This window comes from Nomascus leucogenys, chromosome 10 (genome assembly GCF_006542625.1).
Source record: "Nomascus leucogenys isolate Asia chromosome 10, Asia_NLE_v1, whole genome shotgun sequence".
NCBI lineage: Eukaryota > Metazoa > Chordata > Mammalia > Primates > Hylobatidae > Nomascus > Nomascus leucogenys.
In genome coordinates, this window is record NC_044390.1 from 90,345,906 (window position 1) to 90,358,332 (window position 12,427).

Genomic DNA, 12,427 nt, shown 5'->3' on the forward strand with positions numbered 1-12,427 from the left:
AAGTTAGTTTCTTGAAAATACAAGGGCATGAACACCTTCTTCTCTAAGTCTAAAGGTAAAATCAATTTTTATTCCTGAAAGCTAGCTTGCAGTTATAAAATTGCTATAATCAAACACTTCCCGTAAAAGCTAAAAGTTTTGACTGCTGCTTCAGTGTGTCTAATTTTCACTGTGCCATGATTTTTTAAACCCCTCTTAGATAACTGGAACACTGACTGGCATCAAGCCTCTAAAGCAGATTCAAGCTAAGACATTTCACCTGATTTAATCTTGTCTGTAAAGTGATTCGTCCTCCAGGAGAAGGCATCCTGCTTAGTGCTGCCTCAATCTGTTAACACACGAAAAAAATATGTTTAAATTACTGGCAGGGAGGTTTATTACTCAGAATGGAAAGAAAAGATTTTGGCTTAGTATTTCCTTGTCTATTTCATCTCAACTTAATTTCCCTCTGTCAATTAGTAACGACCACATGGCTCAAATCCGTTGCTAGCACAGCTCTGGTATGTTATCCCATTGTAATTTCCTGAGACAGGTTTGACTCAATAATTCCCTTCTCCTTAGGCATAAGCATTAAGTTCAGAAAACAATTTTTAAAAATATTTGTTTGTTTTTACCTGGTCCTTTTCTTTTGTAAGTTCATCAAAAAATCGTTCTGTTTCAGCTAGGGTCCGAATTTTTGCCGTATATTCAAAATCATTCCCCTGTGGAGTGACTGAAACCGGCTTACACTGTTCATAGCTAACTGACTTATTCTTCTCCCAGGCTGTTCTCACAGATACTTTCTTCACTCCATTTGGCACCGGTTCAGGGCAAGAGCTATGATTAACATGGTTATCGGTGGCTTTCTCAGAATACGTTTTTTCTGTCAGAGAGGAGAGAAATTGCTTATATTTCTTACCAATTTTTCATGTAGGTTGCATATATATTAAATATGTTGCCCAATTTCACTTTCTGGATATAGCTGCTATATGGCCCAAAAAAGTAATGAAAAGAGGTACAATAATCAATCATATTTACTCAGTAGTTTTTTCTCCAAAGAATTCTGAAAGCTTTGCCCTCTGTTTGACAATCTTTGCAACTTCCCTTAATGAACTTAAGCAAACTTCATGTAAACATAAATGAACTTTAAGTAAACTTAAAGCAAAAAAAAAAAAAAAGCTTAAAAACTAAATAATACATCACATTTAGTGGACATACACCAACACTAAACAGTTAATGTTTTGAGGGCCTACCCAAGTGATTTCACATACATTGTCTTATAGCTTTATTCCAATTTAGAATATAAATGAGAAAAAAAAGTTACCCAAAGCCTAAGCTGCATATAGAGAATAAAAGCAAAGAGAATAACTGAACAGTGTGGCTCTGGTAATTAAACATCAACATTCCCTGTACCTCAGTTTCCCAACTTTTCAATGAGGATAACAACATTGACATAACAACACGTAGCATCATGAGTGCTTAGTTTCAGACGCTCTTGAGTAGGAAAATTTTTAAGTGCAAGATATTACAATATTTAGAACACTGAGAGATACCAGAATCTCAAAAAATGAATGATTAAAACCATAACTAATATTTTTTAGGAAAAGATACCTTCCGAGCCATCTAGAGGAAGAAACTGGAGTTGCTTTCTTGGATTGGTACGTTGTAATGTAGACACAGGAACAGTATCTAAATCATCCAAAAGTATATCAAATCTATTGAATGAAGCAAGTTACTTGTGAGAAAAAAAATGTTAACTGATTTTCCCTATCTCCACTACAAAGATGAGCTGGCATCCAGCTAACTCACATATTTATGTATTTTCTTAAAAGAAAGCTGGTTATGTAATTGTCTAAAACTGAAATTTTATTTCTATTTTCTAACAAAATTGTATTTACAAACTAAAGACTTAAAACACTTACCCATACATTATCTCATTTGATCTTTATAAAAACCTTATGAAGTAAGCAGGGTAGTTATTATTATCCCCGTTTTATAGAAGAGGAAACTGAGGTTCAATGTGCTTAACTCATCTCTGCAAGAGCCTGACAGAGTTGGGTCTGGAACCAAGAAGCAACATCCCTCCCCGCCAATAGCACATACAGCTGCCCACACTTCGGAGGGGACAGATTCTCAGTAGCACAGGTAAACATGCATTTGGTGGCAGGGCCATACCAGTAAAGCCCACTTTCCTGTACAAATGGCCCAAAAGTTCTCCCGTATCATAAACCTTTTCAGGAAAACAAAGAACTATCATTCTACATACAAAAGCTGAACGGGGTGCTGAGGTGATATTTAAAATCTAGTAGTAGCAAGTTTACATAGTTAAAAACTGTGTTCATTGTACTGCAGTACTTTAGTTGTAGTATGACATTCACTTATGATTTAAATGAAATTCACGGAGTTCCCACTGGTAACTGAAAAATTAGTGATAGCTAGAAACATAAGTCAACATTTGGAAAAAAATCACTAATATAGTAAACTTTATTCTACAATTTTAGAGAACTTACCGAATCGGACTGCTCTCATTTTTGCTAAGCAGATGACTAAATCCTGGGGACAAGTTTTCTTTAGGGGATCGCTTTGGACTATAAGCCACAGTCACTGGTGTTAGCATAATCTCTCTTTTTGCTATAGAAGAAAATGAAGAGGAAATATTCTTTTCCTTCTATATGTATCAGCATAACAGTTTCTTATTCAGTATTTTTTCTTCTAATTTTGAAAGGAATATAATTTCAACGTAAAACTTTGAGAAATAAGAGTGTACAAAAAAATAAAATCACTCATAATCCTAACACCTAGAGGTAACCACTGTAACACTGTAGTATATCAGACAGTACGTTCAGCACTCTGACTCAAAACTGGTTTTTCAGGATTTTAGAAGTCGACTGGAAATAAGATGGAAACAGCAGTACACTACTGAACATTCCTATAACACAATAATAAGAATCTCCTCAGCTGGTGTGAAAATGGAAATTCTGGACAGAAATTCAATGCTTCAACTTTAAAACCAACCTGTAATTCGCTAAAGAAAGACGGTGACTAATGCTGAGTACTTGAGATCAAATACATAAGAAGTATATATGCAGACCAGCTTGGATTAATTTGATGGAATTAATGTTTTGAGCTGTCTACTATCTTAAAAACTCTGAAGTCTTTTTAAGTATTAGTTGCAAACAATTTAGTGGACACAATAAATTATTAGTATTAGTTGTAAACAATTTACTGGACACAATAAAAAATCTCACTTTAATAAACAGATTTCTTCATTTACATTTGTAGTATCTGTGTGATCAGACAATTTTATTTATGAACAAGATCTTATTTAGGGGTCCTCTGCTCAGAGTACTCTACTAGGTGCTGAGGATACAAGAGAAGCCAGAAACGGGCAAGCAGTGGGCACAAATAGATTTGACTCAGAGATCACGCTTTTGAACCCAAGAGATGTACACATCTAACTCTTACTTGGAGTACTTGATTTACGATTTGAAGGTGGTAAAGATGATGATCTCTGTGAGGCCGAATTAAGTCTCTTTTGTCTCTGTTGGGCACACTTTTCTGGAGAACGACTTGCATTAACTGAAGTTTCAGTTTGCTGAGGATTTACTACAGCAGACCAAAAAAAAGCAAAACAAAAAACAAATCAAAACAAGCCTAAGCTTCAGTTATCCACCTTTATTAACAGGTGGTTACACATGGTTACACACCAAGCCCCACAGCTTAGGTTCTGCTCAAAGCATTTATTCTCACCAGCTAGGTCATAACGACTATTTGCAAATGCACCACATTATAATGATAAAAAATGCTTGATGAAGAAAAATATGGGAGTTTATAATGAATTCATTCTGGTTCCCTGTTTACAATCAGCATTCAAGGTGACTTTCAAGAGGGTTATTTTTAGAAAGCAGGTTACTAATTTATTTACTAAGAGACACTGCTTGGGAGATGTAACTCCAAAGACGCTGGCAGGGTGACTGAGGGGTCTGAGCAAGCAAGCATAGTGGCAAAGGAGAGAAACGTATTGGTGACCTGGACCTGTGAAAAAACACAGTATTAAAGACACTACTTGACTTATCTACAGATGCTCGGTAACCAAGAAAGAAGAGGAAATTTTATATCTCACTTCACGAATACCAAATGCCTATCACAGCTTTCTGATGTGTGCAAGTAAGATGGACCGACAGGAATTTTTCAAATATCCTTAGGAATGCCATGTAAGGCCAGGAGCAGTGGTTCACACCTGTAATCACAACACTTTGGGAGGACAAGGCGGGTGGACCACTTGAAGCCAGGAGTTCGAGACCAACCTGGCCAACATGGTGAAACTCCGTCTCTATTAAAAATATTAAAATTAGCCGGGGGTGATGGAGGGCGCCTGTAATTCTAGGTACTTGAGAGGCTGAGGCAGGATGATCGCTTGAACCTGGGAGGTGGAGTTTGCAGTGAGCTGAGATTACGCACTGCACTCCAGCCTGGGCAAAAGAGTGAGACTCTGTCTCAAAAAAAAAAAAAAAAATGCCATGTAAGCCTTTTTCATAATCAGAATGTAAGATGCAACTGGCTTTGTACAAAAGGTACATGTTATGCCAGAACTGTGATAAATTATTAACCAGGACATTCAATTCTCTATGAAATGGGGCTGAAGTAGCAGTAAAATAGCAAGTTTACAGAGCTAAAACTTTTAATTTCATTATCTAAATATTTTAATTTTAACGAAGGTAATATAAATGGGGAAAAGATATCTATATCCGTCTATCTCAAACAAGGAAATACTCACTATTTGAGGTGTCCTCTTTCTCTGTCTGTGTCCCCCAATTTTTAAACATTTTTCCCTCATCAAGTTCTTTTAAAGCTCTCATGATCGGCATGTCTGAAGTCTCTCTTTGCTTTTTTATCAACAAGCTTGTTGATGAATTTCCAGGTGAAGAATCCTTTTCCAGAGGTGAACGGTGCCTTAAACAATAATTTTAAGACATACAGCGCTATGGACTGAACGTCTGTATATTGCCCCCCGCCCCCACACCAAACATACATGTTGAAGCCCTAATCTTCAATGTGATGGTGTCTGGAGGTGGGGCCTTTAAGAGGTAATTAGGGTTGGATGAGGTCATGAGGGTGAAGCCTCCAAGATGGGATTAATGCCCTTATGAAAAAGGGAAAGAGGCAGGAGCGCTCTCTCTGTGCACTCACAGCAAAGGAAAGGCCATGTGAGGACATAACCAAGAAGAGGGCCCTCACCAAACACTCAGCACCCTGATCTTGCACTTCCAGCCTCCAGAGGTAGAGAAAGAAATGTGTGTTGTTTATGCCACCCAGTCTGTGGTACTTTGTTATAACAGTCCAAGCTAAAACACACACTTTACTGGGGTTGTTAGGGGAATAACAGAGTTGACAATTATATTCCACAATAAGCATGCTTTGCAATGCAAATAAATTAAACCCGCATACAGTGCTTTCCCATCCTTCTAGTCCTATACTTAGAGGAACAGCATCTGCACAGCACCCTGGAGTAAGCGGCTGAGGCTGCTCATGTAGGCTCGGGGCTCGGGCTGGCCAGAGCCATCTGAAGGGGGAGAGGATCTACATCTTTTGTTTGTTTATAGACAAGGTCTCACTCTGTCACCCAGGCTGGAGTGCAGTGGTGCAATCATAGCTCACTGTAGCCTTGAGCTCCCCAGGCTCAAGTAATCCTCCCACCTCAGCTTCCCAAGTAGCTAAAACTACAGGCACATGTCACCACGCCCGTCTAATATATTTATTTTTTGTAGAGGTGGGACTTTGTCATGCTGCCCAAGCTGGTCTCAAACTCCTAGGCTCAAGCGATCCTCCACGTTGGCCTCCCAAAGTGTTGGGATTACAGGCGTGAGCCACCACACCTGGCCTGAGGATCGACATCCTATCCTAATCACAAACCCATACCGTGCCACTGAGCACAGGTGCGGAAGCTTGGCAGAGCTCATGGAAGTAAAATATTCTAAAAGTAGTAGCCTTTCAAAGTAAAATAAAAATCAGGTTCTCAAAATTAAGACATTAAAGAACCAAAGAGAGGGCTTCCTGAACTAAAAGCAATTGAAATCTCTAAGAAAGCATAACATCCCTAAATAGAATCTTTAGCAAAGTTATCTCACCCAGGGCTACAGGTTTCCTCCAGCTGGTTATCCACATTACTGTCCTGGGTGTCCAGAGGCTGGCCGGTAAAGATGGAATACTCTGCACCTGGAATCAGCCATTTCCGCCTGCTGACGTCTGAAGTTGCTAGTGTGCTATTAGAATGAAAACTGTCAGGCATTATAAAGGTCTGCACTTCAATTCAGACTGCATGTGCATATAAAACAATCTGCTCTCAAACAGTATTTACACATTTGTACACTAAAAATCACATGTAACAATCTATATTTTGGATACAATTTATTTTACAGTTTTATGATTCAACTTAACTGTTGTTCTAAGTTTCTGTTACTCCTGAATCTCGTCAAGATTCAGGTACTTGTGGCTCTGAACATTCCCCTCACTGTCTCTCAGGCATTTCACACCCTTTACACTCTGTGCCCCTACTGTAGCTGAGGGTAAGGTGCTGAAGGAAGCAGGGCTGCCCTTCTTGTTCCCTTCAGACCAGCACTGTCCAACAGAATCTTCTGCAAAACCAGAAACGCTATCTGCACTGTCCAATGCAGCAGTCACAAGTCAGGTGTCACTACTGACTGAAGAACCAATTATAAAATGTTAATTTTAATAATGAAAGTTTTCAGTATCAAAATGGAGTCACTAATGTCAAACTCCCACAAAATGGAGCTGGGAGGCACAAAGGAGCAGCCTCTCACACAGATGCTGATTATGGGAACTATTCTGAATTCCTCAGAATCACAGTATTCCAGATAATAAGCTGCTTGTACAAAGAAACATCCCTAACAAGGGATGTCTCCACCACTGAGCTAATGCTAATGCCCGCAACATGCTCCTGTAACCAGTGGTCTTTGTTTTAAAATAGCTTAGTGGACTGTGGACTGCCCTTTGTCTTTTAAAGCTTCCTGTGTCCCAACCCCTTTGGATACGCTTATGGTTCACTACAGCATGCGTACTCCAGATTGCAAACCCCCAACATTTCCAAATAAATTTCTTTGGAGAGTCAGTCTCTGTCACTCATTTTAGGTTGACATGATTGATTTAAATAGTAATAGTGGCTGTTGGCAGGACTGTACTGAACAGTGCAGTTCTAGACTATTGCTCCCCGAGCTCATCTGAGGTTCCCACCATCATGTTAACCCCCAGTCATTCCCCAGACTTTAGAGCCTGCTTTGTTTTCTCCACACCTATTCCTGTTCTTACACTAGGCAACTTCCTGACCGCTCTCTCCAGTGAGGTGACCCTCTACTCCTCAGCCAGCCAACTCAGAGGGTACTTGCCGGCTTTTGTCAAAACCAGAGAACAGGGCGGAGGGCGGAGGGACAGCATTAGGAGATATACCTAATGCTAAATGACGAGTTAATGGGTGCAGGAAATCAACATGGCACATGGATACATATGTAACAAACCTGCACATTGTGCACATGTACCCTAAAACCTAAAGTATAATAAAAAAAAAAAAAAAGAAATTGGAATACATCTTATAATTTTGGGCATATCATGATTAAACTGGAAGATTTTTTTTCTTGATAGTAAATAAAGTAATGGCAGCAGATAAAACAATTGATAGCTTCATAGATGCATTGAAATAAAGTAATCTCAAAAAAAAAAAAAAAAAAAAAAAAAAAAACAAAAAAACCAGAGAACACACTCCCCTTAAGAAACCAATACTCCAAAGACTGTGCCCCTATTCTGCCTCCCGCCCTCAAGCTTCAGCAACGTGACCTACGATCCTTGGCCTCTCCATTTTCCATTTATCAACCCCTCCTAGCCTGACTAGGTCCTCCTGATCTACCCTGAAGTCCACACTCATGATACTTTCTCTCTCACCTTTCACCACACCTGACTGGCAGCAAAATCTGAGGACTGGCTGACTACAAAGGCACGCTTCAGGTCTAAACTCCTACCACTGAGCTTTGCTGGAAAAAAGCCACCAGCTGGGCAGACTCATCACCACCTCAAGCAGACACCCCAAACCGCCCGGCAACATGACTTTCTGTAACCAGCAAGCTTCAGTTCTCCAAACATGACTATCTCACACCCTTTCCACCCTTCTCAAACCTCCCATCCCACCTTCGTTGACAGGTGAAACTATTGAGTCAAATTCAAAGAAACACCAGAAACCATGAAACAACTCTTGTCTTCTCTCTGTCCCCTTTCACAACCAAACATTTTAGAGCTGTCTCTTCTATCTACATTCACTTCAACTCCAGTCACTCTTTCCCTCAGTTTTTTTTTTTTTTTTTTTTTTTTGAGACAGAGTCTCGCTCTGTCGCCCAGGCTGGAGTGCAGTGGCGCGATCTCGGCTCAAGGCAAGCTCTGCCTCTTGGGTTCACGCCATTCTCCTGCTTCAGCCTCCCGAGTAGCTGGGACTACAGGTGCCCACCATCACGCCCAGCTAATTTTTTGTGTTTTTAGTAGGGACGGGGTTTCACCCTGTTATTAGCCAGGATGGTCTTGATCTGCTGACCTCGTGATCCACCCGCCTTGGCCTCCCAAAGTGCTGGGATTACAGGCGTGAGCCACTGTGCCCGGCCCAGTTTTTAAATTAAGAACTATTTCAGGGCCAGGCTCAGTGGCTCATGCCTATAATCCTAGCACTTTGAGAGGCCAAGGCGGGCAGATAATGAGGTCAGGAGATCGAGACCATCCTGGCTAACATGGTGAAACCCTGTCTCTACTAAAAATGCAAAAAAAAGTTAGCCAGGTGTGGTGACGGGCACCTGTAGTCCCAGCTGCTCATGAGGCTTAGGCAGGAGAATGGCATAAGCCCAGGAGGCGGAGTTTGCAGTGAGCCGAGATCGCACCACTGCACTCCAGCCTGGGCAACAGAGCGAGACTCTGTCTCAAAAAAAAAAAAAAACTTCAAACGTTCTTGGAAAATTACAAAGAATACTATAACAAGCATCTACTCACCCATTCTCAGTTTTAATAAATGCTAAGATCTTGCCAATTTTTTTTTTCTTGAGACGGAGTCTTCCTCTGTCACCCAGGCTGGAGTGCAGTGACATGATCTCGGCTCACTGCAACCTCTGCCTACCAGGTTCACGCAATTCTCCTGCCTCAGCCTCCAGAGTAGCTGGGATTACAGGGGCCTACCACTGTGCCCAGCTAATTTTTGCATTTTTACAAGTGACGGGGTTTCACCATGTTGGCCAAACTCCTAACCTCAAGTGATCTGCCCACCTTGGCCTCCAAAGTGCTGGGATTACAGGCGTGAGCCACGGCGCCCAGCCTGATCTTGCAAAATTTGTTTTTAATTATAAGACCAATTTTTATATATACAGTTGTATTTTTTTTAATTACACATAAGGCATAATGTATTAACACACATTTTTAAATGTCTTTTGTTTTTTTTTTGAGACAGGGTTTTACCCTGTCCGCCAGGCTAAAGTGCAGTGGCATGATCATGGCTCAGTACAGCCTCGGCCCCTCAGGCTCAAGTGATTCTCCCACCTCAGCCTCCAGAGCTGCTGGGACTACAGGCGCATACCACCAACCACCCAGCTTTTTTTTTTTAAGGCAGAGTCTCGCTCTGTCACCCAGGCTAGAGTGCAGTGGCTCGACGTCGGCTCACTGCAACCTCCGCCTCTCAGGTTCAAACCATTCTCCTGCCTCAGCCCCGCGAGTAGCTGGGATTACAAGTGCGTGCCACCATGCCTGGCTAATTTTTTTGTATTTTTAGTAGAGACGGGGTTTCACCATGTTGGTAAGGCTGGTCTCAAACTTCTGACCTCGTGATCCACCTGCCTCAGCCTACCAAAGTGCTGGGATTACTGGCGTGAGCCACCGCGTCCAACCGCTAACTTTTTATATTTTTTGTAGAGAGAGGGTTTTGCCATGTTGCCCAGGCTGGTCTCGAACTCCTGGGCTCAAGCAATTTCCCTACCTTGGCCTCCCAAAATGCTGAAATTATAGACGTGAGCCACCACACCTGGCCTTTAATGCTTTCTCTGTCCAATGTTATGTTTTGAAATTTATCTGTGTTAGTACATATAAGCTCTATTCATTTTAATCATTTACCCATAGTATGAATATATTTGTCCTTTCTCCCGGCAGTGGAAATACGGTTTTTAATATGCAGCATTTCGACAATGCTAAAATTAACACGTGTGAAAATTCCTCTAAGGCAAACATCTTAACATGGAACTGTGGGATTTGGTGCACATCTTCAGCCTCTCTGGGTGTTGCCAAATAACTCTCCAGACAAGCTGTATCAACTGTCAATCATTACTTTGGGAGTTCCTGTTTCTCCACATCTTTGCCAAATGTTAAAGTGATTCAATTTTAAGTCTAACCTGTCCAATGGTGTGAATTGTATCTTGTTTTAATGTGCATTTTCATGACAACACGTTCTCATTTTTATTAGCCATCAGGGATTTGTGCGCTGCTTGTTATATTCTTTTACCATTTTTTGTTGAGAAAGTTATCTTTCTCTTATTGATTTGTAAGAGTTCTTTCATCTTCTGGATACTTTTCCTTTATTCGTTCCTGTTCACTTTAAAAATATAAAATATTGTACCCTAAAACCTAAAGTATAATAATAAAAAATAAATAAATAAATAAATAAATAAAAGAAAAAATATATATATATAAAATATCAGCCGGGGCCAGGTACAGTGGCTCACGCCTGTAATCCCAGCACTTTGGGAAGCCAAGGTGGGCAGATCACTTGAGGTCAGGAGTTCGAGACCAGCCTGGCCAACAAGGTAAAACCCCGTCTCTAGTAAAAATACAAAAAATTAGTGGGCATGGTGGCGCGTGCCTGTAGTACCAGCTACTCGGGAGGCTGAGGTGGGAGAATTGTTTGAACTTGGGAGGCGAAGGTTGCAGTGAGCCAAGATTGTGCCATTGCACTCCAGCCTGGGTGACAGAGCGACTGTCTCAAAAATAAAATAAAATATCAGCCAGGAACTGTGGCTCATGCCTATAATTCCAGCACATTGGGAGGCTGAGGTGGGCGGATCACTTGAGGTCAGGAGTTTGAGACCAGCCTGGCCGACATGGCAAAACCCCATCTCTACTAAAAATACAAAAATTAACCAGGCATGGTAGCGGGCACCTGTAATCCCAGCTACTCAGGAGGCTGAGGCAGGAGAATCGCTTGAACATGGGAAGCGGAGGTTACCGGGAGCCGAGATTATGCCACTGCACTCCAGCCTGGGTGACAGAGCGAGACTCCATCTCAAAACAAACAAACAAACAAAAAATATATACTATATATATATATATCTCAAGCACACATAGACATACAGGTAATACTCATGCCAACCATCCAGCTTTATAAATCTTGGTTATATATTCTTTAAATTAAGAGTAGAACATTATAAAGACAACTAAAGCCCCTGTGCAATTCTCCAATCTCATTCGTTCCCTCCCAAAAGCAACCATTTATACTAAATTTGTGTTCGGCATTCCCATGCATGTTTTCATACTTTTACTACGTTTGCATGAACCCATAAGAAATACAAAATTGCTTCACATGCTAAAGTCAATATAAATAGTATCCTACTTCTTCTGTAACTAGTTTTTTGTTGTTCCATATTATGTCCTTCAGATTAATCCACACTGACCGTCTAGCTGAGGATCAGCAAATTCTCTCTGTAAAGAGCCAGATAGTAAACACTTGAGGTTTTATGGGCCAGTGTCTGTTGCAACTACTCCACTTTGCTGTTGCACAAGAGCTGCCGTAGATGATATGTAAGTGAATAAGCTTGTATTCCATGAAAATTTTATTTGTGGACACTAAAATTTGAATGTTATACAATTTTCTTTTTTTTTTTTTTTTTTTTTTTGAGACAGAGTCTCGCTTTCTCACCCAGGCTGGAATGCAGTGGTGCAGTCTTGGCTCACTGGAACCTCCGCCTTCCAGGTTCAAGCGATTCTCCTGCTTCATTCAGCCTCCTGAGTAACTGGGACTACAGGCACGTGCCACCATGCCCAGCTAATTGTTGTATTTTTAATAGAGATGGAGTTTTGCCATGTTGGCCAGGCTGGGTCTCAAACTCCTGACCTCAGGTGATCCACTCGCCTTGGCCTCCCAAAGTGCTGGGATTACAGGTGTGGGCCACCACGCCCAGCCCATCATGCAATTTTCATGTGTCATGAAATATTCTTTTTTCCCAAACATGTAAGAATATAGAAACCATTCTTTACTCAGAGGCCTCACAAAAACAGGTAGTTCATGCCAGATATGGCCCCACAGGCTGGGGTCTGCCAACTAGGGCTCTGCCACCTGCACTGTCATGATGCAGTGTCCTGCTTGAGTGTATAACAGTATTTTCCATATTCCGGCTGTTAGACTTTCAGGTTTTCATTCACTTTT

The 12,427-nt window shown here is 41.1% G+C and overlaps 1 protein-coding gene across 8 annotated transcripts in view; it reads right to left on the minus strand.

The window, feature by feature from the left end:
* Nucleotides 1-12,427, minus strand: part of MPHOSPH9 (M-phase phosphoprotein 9) — a 74,800-nt gene that overhangs the window by 6,235 nt on the left and 56,138 nt on the right. For 4 of the 8 annotated variants that reach the window (XM_030821599.1, XM_030821597.1, XM_030821595.1 and 1 more), the window contains 7 exons: nt 6,108-6,257; nt 4,757-4,932; nt 3,445-3,585; nt 2,490-2,610; nt 1,591-1,694; nt 615-862; nt 260-328 (listed from right to left, as the gene is read on the minus strand). In XM_030821599.1, the coding sequence (XP_030677459.1) occupies nt 260-328; nt 615-862; nt 1,591-1,694; nt 2,490-2,610; nt 3,445-3,585; nt 4,757-4,932; nt 6,108-6,257 (1,009 nt within the window). The remainder of the gene's footprint in view (nt 1-259; nt 329-614; nt 863-1,590; nt 1,695-2,489; nt 2,611-3,444; nt 3,586-4,756; nt 4,933-6,107; nt 6,258-12,427) is intronic. The other 4 variants (XR_004032080.1, XM_030821596.1, XR_004032082.1 and 1 more) reach the window with 4 other exon arrangements.